Source organism: Leptidea sinapis, chromosome 35 (assembly GCF_905404315.1).
Source record: "Leptidea sinapis chromosome 35, ilLepSina1.1, whole genome shotgun sequence".
In the NCBI taxonomy this organism is placed as follows: domain Eukaryota; kingdom Metazoa; phylum Arthropoda; class Insecta; order Lepidoptera; family Pieridae; genus Leptidea; species Leptidea sinapis.
In genome coordinates this window covers 9,569,997-9,594,937 of record NC_066299.1, presented here as the reverse complement: position 1 = coordinate 9,594,937, position 24,941 = coordinate 9,569,997, and the positions used below count along the sequence as shown (strand labels likewise).

Here is a 24,941-nt window from a genome sequence, read left to right as displayed (position 1 = left end):
TATATAAACTTCTTTCCTCATTTATCCTATTAAATGATATTAAACTCTAAATAAGTAGTACAAGTAATAAGTATTCTATTATATATTATTTTCTATCCTTTCCTGATCCTATCAAAAATTTCGTTAGTTATTTTCTATTTTTTTCTAAGTAAATAAGTTTCCTCCGTTTTAAAAAGAAATTAAGAAAAACTTGACAATGGCTCAATCGCTTAACGCGCAGAGCCAATAAACCACGAAAAAGAAGAAGAACACTACGAAGAGAATTTAAACACTACGTTCACAACACTACTTAAACTTTTTAACGTCGATAGCACCGGCTTAATTGCGGAGTGACTGAAACTAGTCAATAGTAGTAAATTGCCCTAGGCCTAGGTACACATAGTGCCAAGGTACAACAGGCTCCCATAAAATACTTATCATTGAAAGTGCCGTTGGCTTTTTAGAATAAGTGCTGAATTTGGCGATGGCCTCCAGAACACACATAGTAAATAGTCGCTACCGACTGAAATTCCGTAAAAGAATGTTTCCGTGTCCGTTTGATTGCGACAATACCAGATCACAAAACTATATTAGAACTTAACAATAATGAACGCATCAAAAATATTTCCAGATTGTATCCAAATACGTTTATTATTCAAACATATGTAGTAACATTTATTAAAAATTATTTAAAAATTCATTTCTTGGCAAAAGTTTAACGTTAACACCGTTTTCAGATCTAAGTACTACGTCAGCGCAAAGTTGAAGTTCCATATCAACGGGCAATACTTTAAATTTTTTCACTATTCCTGACAATATTACTTTTAATTCCATCATGGCAAATTTTTGACCTGAAAAATAATAGGTTATTAGCTACAGGCTAGAGGCTAATTACTACTTAAATATACAATTAGTACATATTAAGATCGTAATACGTTATGTCTAATCTACCTAATGTTTTTTAAAGTGATAACTGAGGGATATCACTTTAAAAAACATTAGGATTAATACACAAATAAAATTTCGAACCCACGACCTCTGGCCTCTCGAACCAACTGAGCTAACCGTTCGAGTGACGTATCATCATAAAATCTTGTATGCTTTGTTCAACTCTATGATACCACAAACTGAGAGTTGTACAAAGCATACAAGATCTTATGATGATACGTCACTCCAACGGTTAGCTCAGTTGGTTAGAGCACTGGCACGGAACGCCAGAGGTCGTGGGTTCGAGTCCCGCATCGTTCATAAAATTTTGTTTTTCTAATTTTATTTGTGTTCTAATCTACCTACTTTATTGAATTAGAAATGTTCAGTGATGAACAATTACTGTTTGTGTGTTCGTTTAAGTCGTATATAAAACATTTCAATATCTGGTTGCAGAATATATTTATTTAAGAGCAATTTCCGGATTTTAACCTTTCGAAAAATTTCGAACCAATAAACTGTATCGAGGAAAATAACCAATATTCACAATATGTTCAAGTGGCAATTAAACGTCTGACCTAAGTGCATGCGCCTATTTCTGCAGTAATGTGTAAGCATTACTGTGTTTCGGTCTGAAGGGCACCGAAGCGACTGAAATTACTGGGCAAATGAGACTTATATCTTATGTCTCAAGGTGACGAACGCAGTTGTAGTGCCATTCAGAAGTTTTGGGGTTTTTCAGGAATCCTGATCGGCATTGCATTGTAATGGGCAGGGCGTATCAATTACCATCAGCTGAACGTCCTGCCGGTCTTGTCCCTTATTTTTATAAAAAAAAATGCATTTCGTTAAAACACAAAATAACACCTGGACCTCGGGCGTTTTGCAAGAAATTTCTTGCCTCGCACAGCCACATTGTGCAATCAATTACCGGCTGCTGTTTTTTCGAACCGATACGACTTTGGGACCTATAGAAAACTAGCATACTCCCACCTTACAGGCCGGCAACGCATCTCTTGACACCTGCTGTTGCGGATGGGCGGTTGCCCCACCATTCTCTTATTCTTGCCCATTTGCCCCCTCTTAAAAAATGCATGTATATGGCAATATATGGTAGATCCAGATGTGGACTTACCCATGCAATTCCTGTGCCCAGCACTGAACACCAGCCACGAGAAAGGATTCCTTGAAGTTTTAGAAGCTGATGTATCAAATCTCTCAGGTATAAACGACATGGGATCGTCGTAAAAATCGGGGTTTCTTTGCATATGAATAATATCCACAATCAACGTACTTCCCTTCCTAATTTTTAATCCTGCAATATCTGAAATTACGTTTTGATATAAAATAGTAGTCAAGCCTTTTTTTGTTAAGTTAATTCGATAAAATAAAAAGATCTTTTTTCTGTTGTAGCATAAACTATTTATTATTATTCTTACGGTAGCATTACTAGCTGTCCCGCGACAGCCTTCACGAAAATTGGGTTCCATTTGAATACTGATTATTAGAAATGTAAACTATGCAATCAAAAACATACAGAAATACCTACTTCCTTTATAACCTACAATCGGTTTTTCGAAAAAAAATATCCAATGTATAGGACACGGCGACTCTACAGCATTATAATAGTAATTAAACATAATAATTAGAAAGTAAATAGTAAGTATACATCTGTATTCTGTACGTATAGATGTTCAAAAAGATATCCATTTGAGTTTAACGTTAAGTCCAGTTACAAACTGAAACACCCATTTTCTCCATGGCAATATTCTTCATTGTTTTTCTTATGGATTGATTAAAGGGCACTCTAAATCATAATCAAGCAGATTAAGATTGGAAGTTGATGACGGCTAGTTTTCAACTCTGATGAAGTAAGAAACGTTCGTCTATAATCGCACTTGAGCGCGATCGAGCTTTGTGACCCTGTGCTTTTACTGAAAGAACCATTCTTGGGTATGGAACATGGTGTTGTTAAGAGGCTTCACCACTTTTTTGTGTGTACATACATATACGCATCCGCATATGCGGAACATTCGCATTAATTCAGACATCAGCATCCGTATACGTATCCGGATCTATTACAGATGCATATCTGCGGATTTTTTTCTGTTTTATAGGCTATAAGTATTAAGTACGACCAAAAATTGCTTGTTTTGTTCGCAAAATTTGATTAGTATAAGTTTTTAAGTATAGGTTTGTTAAGTTAATAAGTATGTTTTAGTTTTGTTTGATAGTATTTAATAAAAACGGCATCCGCATCCGCGGATGTGAACGTCTAATAATTCGCATCCGCATCCGTATCCGCGGATGTCAAAATATTTGCATCCGCAACAACCCTGGTACATACATCAAATATTACTTTCTTACCAGCATCTTTTGTTATTAATCTTGCTATCAGTGGTACTGGCGGATACAATCGTAAGGATTCCTTGATAACCATCTCTAAATATTTCATCTGCTGTAAATCGCTAGAACATATTGTAATATTTAGTTAAGTTAAGTTAAGCGACTCGCCCTTGATGTAACGGATGGACTTAAAAAAAAGTGATTTAAAATGTGAGTTGAGTTTCTTTTATAAATTCTTTGGTTGAGTATACTAAACAAATTTTAATTGGAATAGCGCAAATGTTACGGTTAGCTTGTATTATAAACTTGTAGTTCCAAACACAATCTCATACAGCACTAGATGAATTACAGGATTGTTGACAGCCCTTTAGGTAGGTGGACCCTTGAAGGTACCTATACCGTATCGTCCTGAGAACACCACGCCAGTCAGTGCGAGGTAGAAAGTTCCTTGAAAACCGTACTGTGGAGGAACGCCACACAGCCAGATGGTAGTGATGATACTTAAGTTAAGTTTCTTTCATGTCAGAAACTGTGTGATTTAGTTTGAATGAATTTATGTTTGGTGTACTTATAACCTTATAGGCTGTCAGTGCTTGGATATGGAATGGTCGAGTTTGTTAGTGAATTTTTAGTTACCAGCGACTGCAGAAATTGCTGTAAGCCGTGGACGTAGGATACCAAAACTTTGGAGTTCCTTATAAATTTCATCCACTGTGGTTAAATTTAGTGGATTGCCTGGGGCTTCTTATTGTTTTTATGCTCCAGTGCAGCAAATGGCATATAGGTACTTGGTAAATATAGTACACAAAATAGTTACCTATAAGACGGATCCTGATTAAGGTCAGTAAAGATAGCTTTCTGTTCTTCAAACACTTTTTCTTGGACAGATTGTTCTTTTGATAAACAGTATAATACATATGCTATGCCAGATGTAGTAGTATCTTGACTCTGAAAGACAAAACAAACGCGTGAAATATGATTATAAAAGAAAAAAAAAATTTAGAACTTTGTTTAAAAATTGTAGTAATTAAAATATCGTTCACTGATAATAGTTTCACCGTGCCATCAGCACTAAAGAAACAGCTTGAAGATTTAAGGGTATGGTATATATTAATTATGGGGCACCTTTTGTAAAAGAAATAACGATACATGCATATGCGCGTATTCAACTTACAATACGACGCCATGTGGAAAGGGGCTTTACAATAAACTAGTTGTGAAATCAAACATTTTACTGGTTAACACTATAATAATAATCAGAAATTTAAATTATTAATACTATGAAAAAGTAAAATGTTCCTAGTATTATACTAGGAACATTTTACTTTTTCATCAATAAATAAGAATAAAAGAGAAAATCATGAACCTGATAATGACTTGACATGCAAAATGTGTAAATGTTTATTTTCTAAAGAATAAAATCAATATAACTCTATATCATTCTTTGTAAAATAAATAAAATCAAACACGTGTTTATATAATTATAAAGTTATTTTTTATTCTAGGTAGAGAATGAAATGCCAATTTTGCTCAGTTTCCGAGAAAAAAAATAGCAAAAAAAATTTAACAATGATCCTAGATCGTCAGCAATACGTGAGTACTTAGTTGGTAACACGGCTTTAATTAATGTATATGAGTATAATGTATTTATGTATCTGTTAATTATTATTCCTAAAGTTAATTATTTTTAAGTTATACTTCAATCGCGCGTAAAGATAACGCACATAGCTTTTTATTATAATATTCAACAGTTCCTATAGTGTCTGAGCCCCCCTGTTAAACAATAGTATCTACTTACAATATTTTTCTTTTTTAAATACGACATGTCTTACCGCGAACAAAAATGTCTGAACTTCTTCATGTAGATCCGCATCTTCAATCCTTTTGCCATTGATCTCAGACAGAAGTAACAAATCAAGAAATGCGTGTTTATTTTTTATTCCTGCAAGTGCACATATACAGTTAGTTTTGAAGGTACAATACCAATTAACGACATAACCACATAGTTCGGTTTCACACAGGGGCGTTCCACTACTAATGTTGGTGTTGATCTAATTTATAATATATTTGAGGCCTAGTAGGAATCTCATGATGCGTTTGGCACCTTCTGTGATTTGCCGATTATTGTTTGTGTTGAACATGAAACATGATCCAGAAAACGTAACCTGCGGAATTGAAAGCATTGGACATTATGATTTCCTACTTAAGGCTGCTATCCCAAGAAATCGCCAAAATAGCGCATAGTTGAAACCAATTCTTGCCGGTTTGTATACAGCTTTTATTTTTACAAAAAATAATTGTATATCTACAGAATATGCGAAGAAATTTCAATTTTTCTTTACATTTCTATTTTTTACAGACAGTGCGAACAAAAATCACCAAAATACCTTAACTGTTACAGTTGGAACTATGCAAATCATTCAATGTGGATAAAAATTGTACGAAAATTTATTAATTGTACACCAATACTATTTAAAATCACATAGTTTTATTAGTTTTCGAAAGAAAATTATTACTTGCTAATAAATTATGCTTACGTGGCTGTGACTTACCGACTCGAAACGCAAGAGGCAAGAGAAATCAATGTATCATTCGATTAGCAACTTAAAACACAATATACTTTTGTTACTTTCGTGGGCAATTGACAAAGTCGCACGAGTTGCACACTTTGTGCATTACAAATGCGACTATTATATTATTTCCATATTCCATTTTAAAGTTAAACTAACTTAAATTATATTCTTTTTTATGAAATTAAACTGTCAGACGCGTCAACCTCATTTCAGTTTTGATATTTCGATTGTGTTTTATTTTTGTTATTATTTTATTTATTTTAGCAATCTCATCTAAATTTGCCTGTGCCAACTATAATCTGCGTGCGACAAGTAAACTTTTCGCACTCAAACAACAGTTTCGATTATGAAAAAACTCACGCGTTGTTTTAAAATGGGCAAACGGCTCTTTTTTAACTGCAACAGCGAGCGCCAAGATACTACTTTTCCCGCATGATACATTCATCGCAAATATACGACACTCGCATAAATTCACATATATTTCGTTTTACCATAAATTTTGTATAATATATGACTAAATTGCAAATGCTCATGGCATAAATTGCTTCATAGGTCCTACTTTTTCCAGTTTATAAAATAAACATCACAAGTTAGTTAAATTATTATGAAATACAAAATAATCTTACCCAATTCAGTCCTACCGCCATAGCTGGTTATGTTTTGATTCTGCAATTCTTTCCGTCTTTTATTTATTACTTTCTTTGTTAAGTCGAGCACTACACTAATAGCTTCGTCGTGGGCCTTCTTGTGATGTGACAGATTAAATATAGCTTCTTTGGAGTAAATAATATCTCTCATTCTAAGCGAAACTATTCTATCTAACCTGAAAATAACTAATGATTATTAGGTATCTATGATAAATTTTAAAATAATTAATTAATATATGTTTCAAGACTATAATATATATTTGTAATGTATATAGTGATATTCGTTAAACATTAATTATGCAGATAAACAACTTCGAGGCTAGGAAAAAAAAAGTAACGCTTATTAACGTTTCAACAAACATAACAATGTAAATAAAACACTTTTTAAAGGATTAAAACGCGTGTAATTGTAATTTGTGTTAACATTAGATTTTTGCGTAAAAGTTACCTTTCTATCATTATTTTAATTAACCCGACGTTTCTTATTACTTATAAAAATAAAAATTAAATGTTTACGCAAAAATCTAATGTAAAAATAAAGTTACAATTACACGTCAATGTGTAACACTCGCGTTTATCAAAGAAAATACAAACATAACATTGTAAATCTCATTATGAAAACGTATAGCTCAGCAAATAAATGCGTATTATTTGAAAATAGTTATGCTTGTTAAAATAAATAAATGTATGAGAGACATGTGCTACGGTGCTGTTGATGTAGGTTTGTTTCAAACTACAAACAATTATCAATTAGTGTAAATAAAACATCAATCAAATGTACTTTGATGTCTTGTAGGGAATGTCGAAGTGCTTCCTGCTTCAGGAGCTCTGCTTTTTTTTGTTTTTAAGCCTCAATTTTGTGGGCCTCCAATGTTGTTGTCCCATCAAGCAAACGACTCAAATCAAACTTAACTGCACTCCACTTCCCAAAGTCAAAAGGTGAGATGAACGAAAAAGTTATTATTGGAGTTTACTCCTTAAGAATCGATTTTCATATAATACGCCTGGCATGAAATAAAAATATGGAGAGTAAAACCTACTCATCAAATGGCATAGTAACGTTTTTGGTGCGCACCATTTCTCGCGCACCTTTCACTTTCTTGTATTTTGACGCTTTATTATATTATTGAAATTAATTTATTATTATACTTTTATAAAAAAATAAGTGAAAATTCTATAAATTATGGAAGAAAGTGGTGTAAATATTAGTGCCGGAAAATCTGATATCAATAATCTGATGTGGGTACTAAGCAAGTTACATTCATACATTAATATGACATTGTATTATATATATAAACACGTGTGCTTTGTATTTATTAAATATTGAATTATCAATATAGTTCATACAAATTTATATGAGCGATGCACATGATTAAATGTTTAATTTAATATGGAGAGTATATATAGCGCATGCACATGATTAAATGTTTAATTTAATATGGAGAGTATATATAGCGCATTTTACGCCAAATAGACAATTTTTAACCTAACCTATTATTTTATTTTTTAATTAATACGCTTTTATTAGCTTCTGCTGTATATCTGTTTGTAACCGACTCCATTGGACTCGATTTTGTTTAGTACCTGTTCAAAGACAATCGTTCTTGAGGAGTAAACTCCAGTCGTGTTTCGGAGCTGACACACACACTTTTTTACTAACTAACTTGCTAATTACTTATTTACTTGCTAAAAATTTTGCAGAGTTAGAACATTCAGAACGAAAAAGACTGCATTTCTATTTATGCACCAAAAAAGATGTAATACCACCTCTGTCACGATGAGTACAAAACGGTTTAAGTGTTAACAAATCACTTAAGGCCTCCAAAACTCTTCCGATACCAAGGAATCACTCGTACTAATTCTTAATAAGAATATTTCGTCCAAATTGCGAGACTTGTTGACAGATTCGAACCTTTGTTAGACCTGAGTAAACTACTATTGCTGGCTCTTCAATATTGGTCTGAGGAATTATAATAATCTAGCCAATTAGCTCTATGTAACCAAAGATTGTTCTTTGTCTAAATTTGCAAGAATCACTCTATTGATGACGAAAATCTTCCAGCGATTTTTTCACTTCTTATCTGAGCTAATGACTGTCTAAGAGTTATTTTCAGGTAAAAGTTGCGATCTAGATAAATCCATGTCATCAATTATTTTTGATAACATTCAACAAATTAACAGTTCTAGCGTATACAACATCCAAGAATGCATTATTAGATGCGTTCCAGAACTCATAGGTACTCATATGCACCTGTAAAGTCTAAATTTGTACATTGTATCGTACGATCTAAAATAAATCGATAAAGTGAAGGTATTTTATCTCTTAAGTTATTCCATCATGCACTATTTATTTATGAAGCAATCATCACGTTCCTTCTATTTAGATCCCGAGAAATTCTAGCAAGCCAACATTTAGCATGTAGGTTTTTACTAGTATTCTAATAACTGGTACAGTCCAGCCAATAAGAACGAAAAGACTAACAGCATTGGAGAAGATAGTCGTCATTGTGATAAAGTGTATAGCGTCAAAGAAATTGAAATTATATCTGAAGGTATCCATTTGAACATTGCATCACAACCTAAGAATCTTCACTATTCTATTTAGCTTCATCATAGCTGAAACATTTGCATCAATATTTTGCTATTGCTTGCCTATTTGTGTATAATGAAAACTCCCTTTCTCAATAATTCAGTAATTTTGTTAACAATGACCAAAGCATCCCCCTCGTTCTCAACCTTACATAAAATGGATAACAAAAAAATAACCGACTTCAAAAACACTATTCCAAAACAATAGATAAAATATGCACTAAAAAGTATGAAAATAATTATGTATTTTTATACAATCTAATTAATTAATCTAATTCTATTAACGATTGTTGTTATTTTTTTACATATTTTATCTATTTCTTTGGAATAGTGTTTTTTCTAGTCGCTTGTTTTTTTTGTTAATTTTTTTTTTAGATTTTTAGTGAACTTGAACTACACCAACCAATAATTTGGCAAAATTTGTGTAGATCTACTTAATTTTGCAATGCAGCAATAAACGTAAGCGCATTGCAATATTATTACAGACTGTTAGAAATTCCGCCACAGATCGCACCCTTATTGTAACTTACAATAAGGGTTAAGGAGTTCCATTGATCATCATCATTTCACCATTAGTTATGGTATGGTGCGTTACGGTATGTGACTGAAATATTCTAATGGCACAAAAAGATTTGGTCGAGTATCTTTAATTTGCTCCTTAGAATTGAAGAGTTCCGTCACATTGTCGTGGATTCCATAATCAGAACCCAACCAAACTCTGGCCAAACTACCTTTGAAGTATATCCTTTCCAATAAAAACTATTTATCAAAATCCGTTGGCGCGATATTGAAAAAACATACCGACGAATTGAGAACCTCCTCCTTTTTTGAAGTCGGTCTAAAAGTCGCACAATACTCTTCTTGGGTGCTTGTTATTATTGCCTTCAAATGATATAAAAAAAGGCACTGATATTTTACTGCAAACGTAATTTGTAGAGTAAATTTAGAATGTGTGATGTGTACTCACGTTTCAACACTTTTAACATATTTGGAATTTGGATCCTGTTGAGAATTGAAGGATACTCCCATGATGGATTCTGGAAATAATTACACATGTGTGAATACGTATTATCTCGTATAATTCAGATGTTATACATTTTTCCTTATATTATTATCTTTATACTTGCAGGTTTTCATTTAGTTGGAGAGAAAAAGTTAAGTATGCGGAAGTCAACGTTTCATTGTGAATATTTCATGTAGGACCAACTAGACATTACATTGGCAGATGTTAGGTGCAGCTGTAGCTCCATCTAGCTGGCATCTTCTATTAAGAAATCTCCCGGTAATAGTGGTAAATAGTATGAACATAATATATAAGCAATTACATGCACCTTTTACTCGGAGCTCTGTGGATGTTCTCAAATTAATTTAAATTTCTTTCGAAATTCATTAAGTATTCTTCCCGCCATAGGCAAACGATAATAGGCATTGTTGCGAAATAAATCATGGCATAGATATCTTAGGATGCGAAATATATTTGTAATTAATCCATGAAAATCCAATAGCTCATTCTACTCGTATAACAGTCGGAATAGGATATAACCATTTTAGTAATACACAGTTTCCATGTTAGGTTTATGTTATCATGTTTGACAATTATATTGCTATAAATAACATTAGTCAGCTTGATGTGAAATACAAGCGCTACCAATGTCATGAACTGTCATAAGACATTTGACATTATTTGACATTTTAAGTTCTCGATATATGATTGAGTAGATTAGACATCCCAATTAATTATAACATTTATTTAACGACTTACTTTAGTACTGTTTTATATAATAACTATAATTTTAGACATAATTATAATAGCATATTGATCTTTGGTTAACTTGATTCGTGTAAGTTAGTTGGCACTACTGTAGTGTGTTGTTGTAACAGTTGGTAGCATTATCACTGTGACGGTCGTGCCCTATATAAGCCAGAGCGCTCAGTTCGAGACAGATTATCTTAGCGGATACTCCACAGGGAGTGCCGCTTGCGCCTCTCTCTCCCCAAGAGAGGGTCGCCTTCGATGAAGGCTTAGTGTTTACCTGCCCAAAGCCAACTGCAGGTGGTGTTTAGTGGGTAGGCACCTAGGTTTTCAAGTGAGTCCCACATAACGAACGCAGATTTAGGCTGCATGAGCATTCACCACCTCCCTCCCGTCGTTAACCCAGAGGGTAGCCCTTTCCCTTTGTTTGGGCGCAAAAATAAATCGAGAGAGCATTATTTATCGTGAATTGTAAGGGTTAACGCTGCCCAAATTGTATTGATTCATTTATTATAATAATTATTATTAGTGGAAACTGTAAAATACAGATATTTCTATTTTAAGTGAGTTTAAATTAAAAACCCCTTCTACACATTTATATTTTGAATTCGTTTAATTACTGTGGTTTATGATTTTATAAAATTTAAAAAATGATGATTAAAATCTACTATCAAAATGTACGTGGTTTGCGCTACATCGGTTTTTTTTTATGGAATAGGAGGACAAACGAGCGTACGGGTCACCTGTTGTTAAGTGATCACCGCCGCCCACAATCTCTTGCAACACCAGAGGAACCACAGGAGCGTTGCCGGCCTTTAAGGAAGGTATACGCGCTTTTTTTGAAGGTACCCGGCTTTCTATCAAAACATTTGCTTGAATATATCATTGAAAGGAACTTGGTTAGTTGAATTTTTAGTGATCGTTGCGTTGTTTACAAACGTGACCGTGATTTTCATCAGACCAAGCAATCTCTGAGGGGTGAGGAATTATATTCTGAGCGTCTGGAGTTAACTGCCGAGTATCTTAGTGAGTCGTCCTCGAATAAATGTTATAACCAACAAACATAGACCAAAACCTTTTCCAAAACACATTGCATCTTATTGTATAAGTATTATTCCGATAGGTTCAGCAATTGTTGCAGAAAAATTGAAGGAAAAACGGCTTTCCATTTATTAGTAAAGATTATAATACATATAAACCTATATTTTCCTAACGTAAGTACGTGACTGTCTCTATATTTATTTTACCAGCTATTGCTATTTTTATCCAATATACTTAAGTCATGCCTATTATTCTTTTATGGGGAAACAGCTTTGCAGTTCTACTGTTTAATGGTTAGTCCATTACTAAAATCAAACCCAGGGCATTTGATGAAGAAGAATATCTGTATACATATTTCACCATCTCATAAAAGGAAGGTATCGACTAGCAGGAACTAGGGCAAAAGAAGCCAGCAGGTGATTGTTATGAAATTATGAACATACCAGTAGCATTATCAAGAGCGACTTGTGCAACAATTGGATACAAATCAAACTCTTTCCCATCGCTGTATGTGCACCGCAACTTGTCTTCTAGAATCTTCTGATTCTTGAGAAAAACCGGCAGGAAACTTTGCAATAGGTTAAAATGGAATGCTGGAATTAATAGTTTTCTATGAAGACGCCACTTTTCACCTAAAACGTGAAAAGAAAAATATAATACGCATAATATCACTATGTAATACTTAGTACGAATTAATAAATAACTAGTATGACGAGGAAATAACCTCTGTATTGTTTTTAAAAGGTGTGACGTCATTACTGTTGACATCACAATTGCTATCTTGCTGAAGATCACTCATTGGTTCTTCTAAAGAAAACGACACGAGTAGGTATTTTATTACTTTTGTTTATTCAACGGGCAGCGTTACGACGCCCCAGAGAGGTCCGTACCGTACGACAGCCCGAGCACGACTGACTCAAGTGTCGACCGTGCGGCTGTATTTATAGGACCCGGCGCACGTGCTAATCCACGTGCTTTGAAATGCGGCCGTATGAGGCTCGGTGCACGTGTACGTGTTTTCAATTCGTGTTGTAGTATTTGCGCCGATAAGTATTAAACTGCTTTGAATCTACTTAGTTTTTGAAATTCAAAGTTCCTTAGGCAAAGAGAAAAAGGCTTAAAATCAATACGCCAAAGTAAATAAATAAAATACCTGTTGAAGTAAGAAGGCCATCTCCCAACCAAGGAACAAGATAATCATAAGAGACGCCTTTCGTGATTAAATCTGGATCTGTCAATACAGCCTGAAAGATATCAATTAATTTCAACCATTCCTCTTGCGAGAAAATATTTAGTGTCACAGGGTCTTAAAATTTATTTATAGCTACAATTTAGTAGAAATGTATTTCACCACTTAAATATATTATCTGAATAAAAATATATTACTATTGAGATTACATTTAAAATTAGATGCATGACTATCTTCATTGTCCTGAGCAGTTGCCCACGCTATTGACCACACCAGTCACCCGGCTACTGCATATTCTGTGGTGCGACTCTTACATGCCGCAGGTTCCGGCATGGAGCATGTCCCGCTTGGCGCTTGTCACCTTGGACATTGTTAAACCAAGGCCCGATAGCATTGATCTATTGATTGATACTCCAGAATTGGCGCAGGTCCTTATCCAGGCGTTGTCCCAAAATCAATCATCAAAAGTAGTGCACCCGATTCCTAAGAAAGATGTACGCTCGGATCCGTTGAATTATCGCCCCTTTGCTATTACCTCCAAACTGCCTACTCTTGAGATAGCTAGAGGAGCACCTGTTGATCAGCAATTACCAATACGGTTTCTGTCAAAGTCGCTCAGCTGGTGATCTTCTTGCATTTCTCACCCATAAATGGACGCAAGCAATTGAGTTAAAGGGATAGGCAATGGTGGTTAGTCTGTGTTCTCAGTGTCTTCATTGACTGGCTTGGATTGGCGATCCGATTGGCTTGATTTGTTGCGTAGACATGTGTAACAGATCTGGCTTACGGACCTTCAAGTTTAGAGCATATTCCAACATAAAGTCCGGCAAAGAATCTCTTGACTCTGCTTATGCGGTTGCCTTACCACTTCGCATCACCTGAGCTTCTTAACGCATTTGGTGCTAAAACACAACGTTTATGATTTAACGACCAGGCCATTCGTGCCTTAGCACAAGCGTTGTATTTTGAAGAAATTTGAGGCACTTGAGCGCGTTATCACGCCGTGCGTATTGTTTGGGAGAGCGAGGTAGTTATATAGCATGTCGCTAATTGCTCAACGCGATATTTTGCAGTATAGATAACATTACACTTATTTGAGATTTTTGACCTATATTTTGTTATGAAGTGATTATTGAATTGAAATCGCGCATAATACAGTATGTTTTGAAAATAAATAATAACTAAGAAATTTTGATTTATTATAAATTCCTATAAAAATTAATATGATTATTAAATTTTAGGAAAGACCACAATTGAAAAACGTATTTCTTATATAAACTACCAGAAATTCACGTCAAACTCTAGTTAATAATTCTTAACAGAACAATAAAACAAATTAAAAATTACCTCGATATGTTTAGGATTATATATAATCACATATGGCTGATGAAATAGGTGTACTCGAACTGCATCGCCATAAGTTTTTAGTAGACTATGTAGACGAGGGAGTAATTCTGCGACCAAAAACAAAGTCTGGGATAAGTAACAGTCTTGCTCAACAATAAACTAAAGATAAATTAATACATAATAAAATATATGAATATAAAAAATACCTTACGTTATACTAATAAATTAAAATGCAGCCTCTCAAGCGGAAATGTTACAAGAGGTCAACCTGCTGATGAGAATTCATATTACTATAATTTATTTTGGCATTAGGAATGCCGATTTTTTTCGGCTAGTGAAGGAAAATTTTAAAGAAGAGACCGGCCAGCCACCGGCAGTGTAGGATTTTTACCCACTAAAATCTATCTTTTGTACCTAGTACCCGTCTTTAGAATTTGCCGCTACCTGTAACATCTGCTATACCTTTATGTCCTCTTCTACCCTTTTCTTCACTACTGGGTGGGTCCTTTGCAAAGGATGCCGGCTAGATTATGGGTACCACAGGTGCCTTCTTCTGCCGTGAACTACATTGTAATGAGCATGTCGTATCAATTACCATCAGCTGAACGTTCTGCTCGTCTCGTCTCTTATTTTCATAAAAAAACAACATAAGAGCATGTGCTACTCTTTTCATAAACAGCATATCCTCCATGGCAAGCCCCGCCATTTTTTGTCCAGATGTCGATCGTTGCCAACGTCAATAGACAACTTCTTCAGGTCTATGTACCTTTTTAATTTCGCATATGCACTGGTATTTCAGACTAATTTTGGCAGTTAAAAAAAATTTGCTCAGCAGAGTAAGCATCTTATAAACAGTAAACACAACCAGGGACGTTTCGAATCATCCATTAAACTGTGTGAGGTTGCTATCCACCTCTCCATGTTCTCGTGAGACCCGGTCATGGACTCGTCCAATAAGCCCAATGCCCGTTTTCTTCTCGTATTTGCCAAAGCGCAATGGAAAGTCCCTCACCAGCCTGCCGAGAATCTCACATAAAATTTTCGTAAGTTGCAGTATTTAGAATGTTCGGTAAAAAAGTGGTCCGAGTATATGGTCGTCAATTATTCCCATCCCCACATTAACCGAAAAAAGGTGAAAATTTTTTCACAAATGAATTGATTGACCTCCTCGCAGACGTGTCTGGTTACAAGGCAAAACATGATATACCAGCAAAATGGATGTCCTGCACATTTTGGTGTCAATGTTAGGCGATGGCTCGATAGCCATTTTTCTAATCATTCGATAGGGCGAGGACCATTTGAGGACCCATTGCGTGGCCTGTGAGAAGTCCGGACTTAACGGCGATTGATTTCTATATCTCGGGTTACATGGAATCCCTAGTTTACGACGTCTCGCCTGTGTTATACGCGGAACAACTCAAAAGATGAATTATAAACGTTGCAAATGCGATGCGGAATAATCACTTCGAGCAAGAACTTTAGAGGCATTGTGTGTCTTCTATCGCATTTACCACGGGGAGTGTCCCCAAAGAGCTGTTTCACCTGATTTGTTAGGATATCATCCCCACCATCTGGATGTGTTGCGGTCCTCCACAGTGCGGTTTTCAAGGAGCTTTCTTCCACTTACTACATAGCTGTGGTTTGAACTTCCTTGTGCGGTGTTTCCGGGACGATACGACTTGAATAACTTAAAAAAAAGCGCGTACACCTTCCTTAAAAGCCGGTAACGCTCCTTTGATTCCTCTGGTGTTGCAAGAAAATGTGGGCGGCGGTGATCACATAATATCAGGTATGCTCGTTTGTCCTTCTTTTCTATAAAAAAAGGCTAAATTACAAAATGTGTTAACTTTTAAATACTTAATTGTAAACTGTTATTTCTACTAACTGTTCTGAATTTATATTTGTATTTTTCATTTACTTATACTCGTTATCGTTTTTAAAAAAAAAATGAAATTTAAAGAGCGACCTTAAGTTAAAAACTAAACGATATTATATTGAAATAATATTGTTTTTTAGTTTTGGTCCGATAATTGCTGTTTTAATAACCAGTGTTTAAATGTTTTTGTAAATTAGAATAAAAAATTAGACTTAAATTGATACTTTTTTTTAAATAAATTTTAAATGCCGCTATTTTGACTTTTGTTGACAAAATCGGAAATACCTGATATTTAAAAACTTGTTCACTTCTGCCTAATTCATATGGGAGTTAAAATTATCGCAAATAGTCACCTCCTACCAACGTCGACTTACTATTAACCCTGTATACCATAAATAGCAGAAAAGTTCATTAAGGCTGCCAAAATCCCGAAAAATCGCCATAATAGCGCATAGTTGAAACTTTAGAGACTGAGCGTTTGGCGATTAAATAAAACAACTGCTTGACTATGAGGAATATGTGGAAGATATATGGAAGATATGATTTATTAAAAAGTTACATGATATATATACAAAATCCTTAAAACTAGTTACCCAATTACAATCGTTATTTAAAAAATATTTACAAGTTCAGAAAATACACACCAATACTAAAGCTTACATTTTAACCTATTGGTTGATTGGTAAAACGTTTCATTGACTAAGAATTGAGAATAATATTGTATGTTCTATCTCGCTCTAAAACTAATGCTATCGCAGTTTGTGTAAACTCGCGTCGAACCTCGATCATACGATGTCAATGAGCGTTCCGCACCTACGCTATTGCTCATTGATTAAAATTGCATGAATAGCGATCGACGCCCGAGTCCCGACGCAGTTCGATTCAGGCAGGCAACGCGAGCACACGTGCTGCGTTATCTGTCCTCATTCGAATATTTTTATTACCTGCGTTATCGCACTATCTGCTCAGGCCACCTGGGCTAGCTATTGTTATCGCACGCTATTGTTCGGGACTCTTTGAGTCTCGCACCTGTTACGTTCCTTCGCGGAACGTAGCTTAGTTATTATCTGTGTTAATTACCCGGTTTTACGATCGTGTTAGTTAGCACCTGTGCTGTGTTTCGCGATTCTGCACGCTAATCGTGTGTGTTTGTGAGTTGCAGTTCATGCCGTGTGTGTCTTCTCCGCGGGGGCCTGCACAGCGTGCATCGGGGTTCCGGCCCAGCCAGTCTACATCCAGCAAAGCTAAGTCTTAGGCTTAATTATTATTATTAATTTCTTTTAATTTTGCATACTTTATTATTATTAATATTATTTATTAATGTGCAAGTGTACAAATTAACCATAGTTGTCCACTTAATTATTATATTCCCCCTCTGCCTGACTCGGGCAGCGGGGGTTGTTGCCCGCTCAACCTAGTTATTAAATACGACAACCATGGCTTCACCAATGGTTGCCGACGAGGGCCTTGTAAGCGCCCTACTAGATAGGTTATTCACGGACAAGATCGCTCCGCTAATTAAGGAAACAATAGATGAGACAGTGGATCCGGCTTTTAGAGCGAAATCCAAAAAATATAACTCATCATCTGACGTTTCGGGTTCCGACGGGGAATCCGAAATGGAATTAGGTAATGACTCCGACGCAAGCTCCGTAGCTTCGGTAAAACCAAGGAAAGTGATCACCCGATCAGCCCGTCCGCCTGTCCTTCAGGCGTACTTTGACGCGCAGGCGACCCCTAAGGTCCCCGCGGTCATTCCTGACCGCACGGAAGCCCCTCAGGCTTCCAGTGCTTCACCGGCCCAGCCGGAAACCGCTCTACCGTCGAGAGCGGAGAGTGTCGCGTCGGATGCTGACGGCTTCATCACCGTCAGTCGCAAGAAGAAGCGCGGTCGCGAATCGCCTTCTCTTGATGGCACACCCGCCAAGAAAGCCGCGGCCACGACTGACTCCACTCCCGCGTCCGCGCCCGCGCTCGCTAAAGCCCGCGTACCGCCTCCGACCAAGCGCCCGCCTCCTATTTTTATAGGAGACCGAGGCCGCTGGTTGGTTATCAAAAATAGGATCCCAAAGACGCTCTCCTTCCAGGCGAGGGCGTACCAATCTCTCATCAAATTAGAGACCAAAGAGGTAGCGGACCACCGCGCCTTGACATCTCTTCTTAGAGAGCTGTGTGGGTTTCCACACGTACGCCCTGCCTGAGGAGAAGGCCTATTTGTTAGTGAAATGTGCTAATGGTCATTATATTGATAAAGTAACGATATAATTTTCCCGTAGACATAAGTCCGTAGAGCCACCCTAATATGATGATGTAGTTTTACGATCCGGGTCTACAGGTTTGGATTTAGGGATATATTGCCCATAACAATGAATATGAATCCGGAAGGGTCCGTACTTAGACACTTTATAATAAATATGCTTTTCATCTTTCATCTTCATTTTCATTCTCTCTCCTTCCACACAGCCGGTCTGAGGTTGGAGTCTCCTTAGGAGAGGACGCGACTGTTGTTGCGTAGTCTTTGCAGCCTCCACGGCCCACGTCCTACTTCGCTGTGATAGCCAGGGCTGCTAACAGCACAGAGGAGGTTTTAGTCGGTATGGGGTGTCTGCTCACGCGGACACTCGAGTCCGACATATTACGCTGCGTTCCGGGGCTTAAATACGTAACAGTATTTCCTCCTCTCAAAAAAAAAAAAGCCCGAGTCCCGACGCGTCATTCGAGGACGCTCGGCCTTGCTGTGCGGTTGTGTAACGCGGAGCATATGACTGATCACGTGAGTATATCTGCGGTCGTCGAGAGAAAGTACGATGCTTGAAACTTCACTGCGATGACTACTATCTCTATGATTCTATGAGTTGATGTACAGCATTATGAAATGGTTCTTATCAGAGGTAATATTACGTTATATAAAATAAAATGTTCTTGTCAGAGCTAATATTACGTTTTATAAAATAAAATGTTCTTGTCAGAACGAATCTTTCGGCATACGCTTATTACAGTTATTATGCACGATTACTATTTCTACGATCTATAATGCTACGTTACAAGTTAGGTAATAGACATTTGTATTAATTGATATTATTGGTTATAGGTACAGCTACAGGAGTCCCCTTCAAGTGAAACGCACCGGCAACTTGATGAGTCGGCCTCCCCTTGACATTTTGATAGGCTGGGACGTCAAGTTGTTCGTAGGGTCCGGTAACGTGGTATTTTGGGTATTGGTTGTATGTTTGTCAGGTATGGTATCGGTAAGGTTTTGGGTAACTTGTACAGGTAAAGGTAATGAATATAATGTATTGTTTTCTTCAGTTTCATTTAATAAATATGCAGGTTTAACGGTCGATCGATATGTTTGTTTGTCGACCTGGTAACTGAATGGTATAAACTTTACCGCTTCGTTTGATAACACGGTACGGTCCTTCATATGGTGTTTGTAATGGTGGTTTTACTGAATCTATTCTAATAAACACATGACTGCATGTATGTAAGTGTTGATGAACAAATATGTGTTTGTTATTACGATGTGAAGTAGGTGAGTGTGGTTTATTAGCTGCGATATGGGTACGCAACTTATCAACGTAGGTATGATCCAATGAGGTAGATGATGTTTGTGTGTTTATGTCGAAGAAATCACTTGGTAGACGAAGGTTATAGCCGTATGTTAGTTCGGCGGCGCTAACGCCTGTTCCGATCGTAGAACTGCGCGCAGGCCTAATAATACGGTTGGTAGTTCATTGACCCATGCACAGGTGTTCGTTAACCTTGAACGAAGGGCTGTCTTCAAGCAACGATGAAAGCGTTCTACCTTTCCGTTACTCTTTGGGTTATAGCTAGTACTTCGTATCCGTTTAACTCCCATAGTATTCATGAGGTTGGTAAACAGAGAGCTTTCGAATTGTCGACCTTGATCGCTTGTTAGTGTCGCTGGGCATCCAAATCTTGAGATCCAGTGATTGTATATGATATCTGCAATTGTCTCGGCTGTAATATTGTCGCTAGGGATTGCCTCAGGCCAACCAGTATGTCTGTCGATCATTGTTATCAGATAACGATGTCCTTGAGCAGAGGTAGGTAGAGGTCCAACAATATCTATGTGTATATGCTGAAAACGATCGCTTGCGTCAAAACATTGAATTTTGCTGACTGTGTGGCGTTGTATTTTACTTTTCTGACAATTTATACAAGTTTTACTCCACTTCCCGATGTCGATATTGAGATGCAGGCCAAAAGAATTTTTGAGATGTTAATTTACGTGATGTTCATATTCCTGGGTAAGTAATATTATGTACACTATTAAAAATTTGTTTGCAGAATTCTGTAGGTATGTAAAGACGTACATGACTTGTTGATGTTTCGCAATATAATTCTAGGTTCGTGTTAGGTACATTTATTTTCTTGAAGGTTAAGTTTGGTTGTTGAATGAGTTGTGTTATGCTGCTGTCTCTCTCTTGTGCATTTGCTATCTCGCTGTAGTTGATCGTAGGTGACAATGTTATTGTTTCTATTCGACGTAATGCGTCGGCAATAATATTGTTTTTTCCACTGATGTGTCGAATGTCGGTTGTAAATTCACTGATGAATAATAATTGGCGCGTTCGGCGTGGCGTTTCGTTTGCAGTATGTGTTTTATTCATAGCGAATGTGAGGGGTTTGTGGTCTGTGAATATAATTAATTCACGTCCTTCAAACATTTTACGGAAATGTTTCACTGACTTATAGACGGCTGAGAGTTCTCTGTCATATGCTGAGTATTTCTTCTCCGCCTCTGAGAATTTCTTTGAGAAGTAACCGTCTGGTTGCCAATTATTTTCGATGTATTGTTGTAAGACTGCACCTACTGCATTGTCAGACGCATCGCAGAATATTGCGATAGGGGCATCATGTGATGGGTGAGCGAGTAAGGTAGCTTTGGATATACTATTCTTGCACTCTTCGAATGATTGTGATGCTTCGTCGGTCCATTCAATTATTGTTTTATCACGTTTTTTGACATGGTGTAGGTAAGCGTTTAGCGGAGCTTGTATTGATGCAGCATTCGGTATGTGGTCACGATAGAAATTTAACATGTCTAGAAATCGTCTTAAACCTTCTATAGTTTTCGGTTTTGAATATTCGGTAATGGCTTTAATCTTCTCTTCTGGTGGCTGTATACCGTTTTTTGATACGATGTATCCAAGAAATTTGACTTCTGTTTGGCCTAAGTTACACTTCGCGGGGTTGATAGTGATACCGTTTTCTTCCAATCTTCTAAGAACTGTTCTTAGGTGAACGCGATGCTCAGTCTCGTTTGCTGAAGCTATGAGCAAATCGTCGATGAATGGGAAAACGTAGTCTAATCCACGGAGCCCTTCGTGAATAAATCGCTGATATGTTTGTCCCGCATTCTTCAGACCAGGACACATGCGAGGAAATTCGAATAAACCCATTGGTGTGATGATAGCTGTCTTCTCTATGTCCTGTTCCCTGGTCTTCAATTGTTGGTAAGCGCGGTTGAGGTCGATTGTGGAGAATATTGTTTTTCCAGGCAGATGATGGGTGAAGTCCTTGACTCTCGGCACTGGATAATGATCGGGTTTGGTTATGCTGTTCAATCGTCTATAATCACCACATACCCGTATATCTCCATTCTTCTTAGGTACTATATGGAGTGGTGAAGACCATGGACTTTTACTCGGTCTGCAGAGTCCTTGTTGCATCATGTTTTCGAATTCTTTCTTCGCTATTTCATAACGATGAGGTGGAATGGGACGAGCACGGCAATGCAGTGGAGGTCCTTGTGTTTTAATATAATGTTCCACGTTATTTTTTGGCGATAATTGCATCGATGTTAATCTCGTGGTACCGGGGAATTCGGCGAGTATCGCGTCGATATGGGTCGATACGGGGCCTGTATATCGATACTTCGTATTGTGGGTGAGGTTGTTGACATTATTGGCGCGTTGATTTTTAAATTTGTGACGGCATCAATTAATCTTCGATTTTTTAAGTCTACGATAAGTTGATGGTGGTTGAGAAAATCGGCACCTAATATTGGTTTCGTGACGTCAGCTACAATAAACTTCCACTTGTATGGTCGACGGAGGTTGAGATCGAGTTCTAATGTTTTCTCACCATAAGTTGAAATTGTTGTGTTGTTTGCAGCGTACAATTTAAATGGTAGAGGCGTTGCTTTCAGGCCTAGTTTTCTTGGTAGGACAGATATATTAGCACCGGTATCTACTAAGAATGACATCTTTGTTTTCTTGTCTGTGACAAAAAGGCGGTATGAAGTGTGAAGGACGCCGGGTTTCGCCGCAGCTAACGTCCGTTCTAGTTTCCCGATGGCTTTTTTTTGAAGCTGCAGGGCGTAGTACAACGTCGTGCTTCACTACCAAATCTGCGATGGTAATAGCAGTAAAGTGTTGGTGAGCTATTTAGTGTGCGGGAACGGTGTTGTGACGAAGTTCTATTTCGAGATGACGAGCGAAATCGGTGGCGATGATAGTGTTGAGATGGCCTTGACTTGAGTTCGGCGACTTCTAGTGATAGTTTTCGTATCTCGTTAATAAGGAATTGTGTGTGATCTACCTGATTTGACGTCGATGATTCTGGACCTGATGCTGGTGGCTGGCTGGAGACGGCTGCTACCTCCTGGATTTGCTCCATCATCGTGTCAGCAAGCAACGCTAGTTCCTCCAGCGTAGACTTCGCACTGAATGACTCGCTGACGGCGAACACGGGACGTGGACTGGCAGCAGCTTACTCCACATCATGCGGAGGGTGGAGTCAGTAACCTTGTCCCTTGCAAGGTTACGCATGCGTTGCAGTAGCTGTGAAGGCTTCTGGTCTCCAAGCTCCATCTCGGCGAGTAGCTTCTGGAACTTTCGGCTGTCGGATTCTTCATACACCGATATGAGACGTTCCTTGATTGCTGAATATTGCTTGTCTCTCGGTATGTTAAATAGGATGTCGGAGATTTGTTAGATGTTCAATGTCAGCCTTTTCTAATTGGACGAGCACCATTTGTGTCAGCTGGGCTTGACTCCTCTTGAGGTCATCGGTGGCGGCTTCAAAGCTGTGATACCACAATCGCGGATTTTCCCGCCAAAATGGTGGTATGCGCATCGACAGTGAAATGCTGGAGATTTCTGTCGCGGTGGGCGCTGTGAGTGGTTGAGCCTGGTTTGTGTCTTCCATTTCTTCGTCGGGTTGATATTCCTCGAGCAGAGATTCGTCGAACAGGAATTCGTCGTTTCGGCGAGCTGGTGAAGCTGTTCTTCGATGTGTAGCCGGGCAGAGGTTCGGTGTTCTTCTGTTCTGGCTTCCTTCCGTCGGTGTTCTTGTTCGGGGTCACCACTTTAGAGACTGAGCGTTTGGCGATTAAATAAAACAACTGCTTGACTGTGAGGAATATGTGGAAAATATATGGAAGATATGATTTATTAAAAAGTTACACGATATCTGCGGTCGTCGAGAGAAAGTACGATGCTTGAAACTTCACTGCGATGACTACTGGTGATCTGTATGATTCCATGAGTTGATGTACAGCATTATGAAATGGGTCTTATCAGAGCTAATATTACGTTATATAAAATAAAATGTTCTTGTCAGAGCTAATATTACGTTATATAAAATAAAATGTTCTTGTCAGAACGAATCTTTCGGCATACGCTTATTACAGTTATTATGCACGATTACTATTTCTACGATCTATAATGCTACGTTACAAGTTAGGTATTAGACATTTGTATTAATTGATATTATTGGTTATAGGTACAGCTACAAAACCAATTCTTGACAGTTTGTATAAAGCTTTTATTTTAACGTATATACATATAAATATACAGGCTATGCGAAGAAATTTCAGTTTTTCTTTACATTTCAATCACCGAAAAACCCTCTGGATTAAAATTGTACGAAAATTGACTAATTGTACACCAATACGATAATCACATAGTTTTATTAGTTTTCTAAAGAAAATTGTATTTGTAATGAAATAATAATGCTTCTAATTCTGAATTAAAACTGTGTCTCTCTTGTGCGAGAGAGGTAACCTAGTTTCGCTCGATTCCCCAAGGACATTGGCTTGGTCCCCAGCCTTTATTATTTTTTATAGAATTGTTTCATAAACTCACCTGTTGCCTTTATAACAAACATATGCCCGTTGCCGACCAGGGGTAGGGGCGTGGGTCCCGGAAAGTTAAAGTTGTTGCAGTCTCTTATGAGATATATCCATGATAAAAACGATATAAGAACAAATACAATTAATAATAATAACGCTATCATCATTCCACTGAATTATTTGAAAGGTAAAATATATGTGGCTTGTCACATTCGATACTGAATACTATTAAATAAATGATGTGGTCACAAACACAATACTTGTTTATATACACAATGAATTTTCAAAGGCTTAATTTTTTGCTAACGTCAAAGAATCTTTAGGTATTTAAAGATGTATAATTTGTCTAACAGTAGGTTTTAAATTTATTGATTCATGTATTTAAGAATTTATCTAGCGAATAAACGCTAAGGTTGAATAAACTATAAAAGATTTTAGTGAATCTATTTAACCGAATTAGCAATAGCTAAAGATAGCTCTTAACATTGTACGCATAAATCTAAGGCACATATATTCACGTTGTTTGAACCTTCATCGCTGTAAAATTGAATTTATATTAGGTACTTACAATTT

The 24,941-nt window shown here is 37.0% G+C and overlaps 1 protein-coding gene across 3 annotated transcripts; it reads right to left on the bottom strand.

Moving 5' to 3' along the window:
• Positions 1-617: 617 nt before the first annotated feature.
• LOC126975208 (cytochrome P450 4d2-like) lies at positions 618-24,532 on the bottom strand. 3 transcript variants are annotated; one of them, XM_050822992.1, is made up of 11 exons: positions 24,382-24,532; positions 14,392-14,498; positions 13,009-13,099; positions 12,299-12,487; positions 10,029-10,098; positions 6,452-6,648; positions 5,085-5,194; positions 4,070-4,200; positions 3,274-3,374; positions 2,042-2,230; positions 618-830 (listed from the first exon to the last, which is right to left on the bottom strand). In XM_050822992.1, the coding sequence occupies exons 1-11, from the start codon at positions 24,530-24,532 to the stop codon at positions 658-660; spliced, it is 1,509 nt and encodes a 502-aa protein (XP_050678949.1). In that variant the 3' UTR covers positions 618-657. The 3 variants fall into 3 exon arrangements, with proteins under 3 accessions (XP_050678949.1, XP_050678950.1, XP_050678951.1); XM_050822993.1 differs by having other exon boundaries at positions 12,299-12,448; XM_050822994.1 differs by lacking the exons at positions 12,299-12,487; positions 13,009-13,099; positions 14,392-14,498; positions 24,382-24,532 and adding an exon at positions 10,393-10,681.
• Between the last annotated feature and the right edge of the window lie 409 nt (positions 24,533-24,941).